This window comes from Panthera onca, chromosome A1, assembly GCF_046562875.1.
Source record: "Panthera onca isolate mPanOnc1 chromosome A1, mPanOnc1 haplotype 2, whole genome shotgun sequence".
NCBI lineage: Eukaryota > Metazoa > Chordata > Mammalia > Carnivora > Felidae > Panthera > Panthera onca.
Window position 1 is genome coordinate 154,625,835 of NC_138339.1, and position 3,262 is coordinate 154,629,096.

Here is a 3,262-nt window from a genome sequence, read left to right on the forward strand (position 1 = left end):
TGGAAAAACAATACCTTTCTGAATTAAATGATATCAAGAAAGATGATCTGATTTTGACAGGTTTCAGTAAATATTGATGTTTTATATGTGTGACTCCTGTTTGAAGGGCTTGGCTTTTACATAGTTAAACACATAGATTTAACTCAGCTTCTAAGAATACTGACTACACATGATACAAGGCAAGGCACAATTATAAATTACAAATTATGTGAATAATGTTCACTTATGTTGGTGTCATGTGGTGCAACAGACATACTTACCATATCCCTGTAATTTATCAAAAGAATTATTAATTGTGCCCATTAATCAATAGTAAAGGTGGGGGTACTAATTTTGAAAACTCTGAAAGTGATAAAAAATGGAAAAAGTTGTAACTAATTTTATGTCCATGTTAAACTATTTTGAAAACAGCAAATGAAAGATTTTAAATAGGTTTTATAATTTTCAGTCATGTAATTATCAAGTAATATGTAATTGAAATAGAGCACTGCAAATGATCTCTGTCATCTACTTCTTCATTTCCAGCGTCACTCTTGTTTGAAATCATGAAAAACGGGAACACCACCTCATATTTCATTCTCCTAGGACTCTTTAACCACACAGAAGCCAAACTATTTCTTTTTGTGATGGTTGTGACAACTTCCTTCGCCTCCCTAGTGGGCAATGCCTTCATGATCTTCTTGATTCATCAAGATGCCCGACTCCACACACCCATGTACTTCCTACTGAGTCAACTCTCCCTCATGGACATGATGCTGGTTTCCACCATTGTGCCCAAAATGGTTACTGACTACTTGACTGGAGAGAAGTTCATCTCCCCTGCCGGCTGTGGGTTGCAGATCTTCTTTTTTATCACTTTGGGAGGGGGCGAGTGCTTCCTCTTAGCAGCCATGTCCTATGACCGGTATGTGGCTGTTTGCCACCCACTGCGATACCCCATCCTCATGAACTGGCAATTATGCCTGAGAATGACTCTGGGGTCTTGGGTCCTGGGGGCAGCTGATGGGCTCATGCAGGCTGCTGCTACCCTGAGTTTTCCATTTTGTGATGCACATGAGATCAATCATTTCTTCTGCGAGTCCCCTACTCTGGTGCGTTTAGCTTGTGCCGACACGTTTGTCTTTGAGTATGTGATGTACATATGCTGTGTGTTAATGCTCCTGGTCCCATTTTCTCTCATTCTGATTTCCTATAGTCTCATCCTTGCTGCAATTCTCCAGATGCGTTTTAGAGAAGCCCGCAAAAAGGCTTTTACCACCTGCTCCTCACATCTCTCTGTGGTGGGAATCTTTTACGGAGCTGCAATTTTTATCTATATGCAACCTAAATCCTACAGGTCAGCTCACCATGATAAAGTAGTTTCAGTGTTCTATACTATCTTCACCCCTATACTGAACCCCCTCATCTACAGTCTGAGGAACAGAGAAGTCAAGTTAGCCCTGAGAAAGTGTCTGGGTCAGTGTTCTGCCTTAAGCCATGACTAAGATTGTAAAAGTGGTTGTGTGGGATTTCCTAGAGAAAAAAAAATGTGTGCATTATATCTTTGTTATTACTATTTTACTTTGAAATGAAGGCACAGATCTGTAGTTTGGATCTTTTACTAAGCTGTCATGAACACATCAAATTGTGGATTGTTAAAAATCTGTTAAACAAAAATCATTAAAATGTTTTTACATCACACCACCTAATAAGTATTTGCTCAAAGAATGAACTAAGTAGCCAAACGATTTTGAACATTTATTGTTAATTTCTTTTAAATTGTGGTTTAACTTACAAACACTAAAATGCCCACACCTGACGCTTAGTATTCAACCAGTGTCACCAACTTGGACTTGTAACTTAACCCACTAGCAAAAAACAATTCTTTGCTAAGACCAGAAGTGTTTTTCATTCCCTTTTCCAGTAAAACCACTCAACCAATATACTACCACTGGTCACATTTGTATCTTTATGCTGCAGTTTGGCCTATTCTAGAATTTTGCTCCAATGAAAATACAAAATAGGTAGATTTCTATACATTTTGTCTTTTTCTCAATATGTTTTTAAAGATTCTGCCACAACTTTACATTTATCAGATGTTTCCTTTTTTGTTCCTGATTAATATTCCCATCTCTGAATCTAAATGGGTTTGTTTAGATACTACTATGATGATGAACATGTGGGCTATTTTCAGTCTGTAACTGTTATTACTAAAATAGCTTTAAAATCATTTTTGTAATCACATGTTTTTACTTAATTTGATAGATGCATGACTAATTTTTTAGTGAACAGTGTAACAGTAACAATGTTTGTTCAATGTTACATGCCCACCAGCAAGTCACAGGAGTACCACTTGCTCCTATTGACAGCAATTGTGGGTAATGTCAACTTTTTTCTTCATTTTAGCTATTCTAACATGGATATACTTACTCATCTTGGTTTTGTTTTTTATCTCCCTAATGATTTCTGGGGATGTTTTTATTAACTCATGGCAATGTGCTTATCTTCCTTTGTGAACTACCAATTTTCATTTTCTGGAACAAAAAAAAAACAAAAACAAAAACAAACAAAAAAACCCATCTAGATACTTCCAAAGGGGAAAAAAAAAAAAACGTGGTGGTTTTGTAGCAAGCAGTATATAATATTCACAGAATTATTTGGAATTTTTGAAATTAAATTATATTTGGGTTACTTGTTATTATGTTTTTCTGACAAATCTGCTTTTATTCCATTTTCAAAGGTTAATTATTTTCATTAAAGTGCTATTTATGTAATACATTTCTTCCTTAACGTCCATTGGGCTTGATTTATAAGTTTATTTGCTTATTTGTTTTAATTATGCATCATAACATAATATTTCAATTATATTGGTGGTATCATGTCTTGAAAATCTGATACATTTTTTATGTAGTAGGTAAATTTTGCCTAAATGAAAAGCATAAAAAATAAGTTACAGAATTTAGGGTTCTAGGGTTTTTTCAGGGTATATTTCTTTACTTTTCCTGGTTAATGATTATATACCTACAATAATTTTCAGCCAAGAAAATTGGAACCTTTGCAGAGGTTGTTGTTTTTGCATAGAAAACCATTATAAATATATACATATATTTTAACACATCTCTATATTTACAAATTCATATATAGGTACTCTCCAAAGACTTAACAATAAAATATGAAATGTACTTTAGGAATAGTTTAAAATAAGTTTAGAAATTAATTTTACATTTTTCTTATCTTTGCCATTTTAGCTTAATCTGAATTCTATTTTTCAGAACTCTTAATT

The 3,262-nt window shown here is 34.2% G+C and overlaps 1 protein-coding gene across 1 annotated transcript; it reads left to right on the plus strand.

The window, feature by feature from the left end:
- The first annotated feature begins 545 nt into the window (after nucleotides 1-545).
- LOC132680233 (olfactory receptor 2T8-like) lies at nucleotides 546-1,484 on the plus strand. The gene has a single exon (XM_060634020.3). The coding sequence runs from the start codon at nucleotides 546-548 to the stop codon at nucleotides 1,482-1,484; it is 939 nt and encodes a 312-aa protein (XP_060490003.3).
- Nucleotides 1,485-3,262: the final 1,778 nt, after the last annotated feature.

Excerpts from the sequence above, each read along its gene's own strand:
- LOC132680233 (XM_060634020.3), top strand. The coding sequence starts at position 546 with ATGAAAAACGGGAACACCACCTCATATTTCATTCTCCTAGGACTCTTT.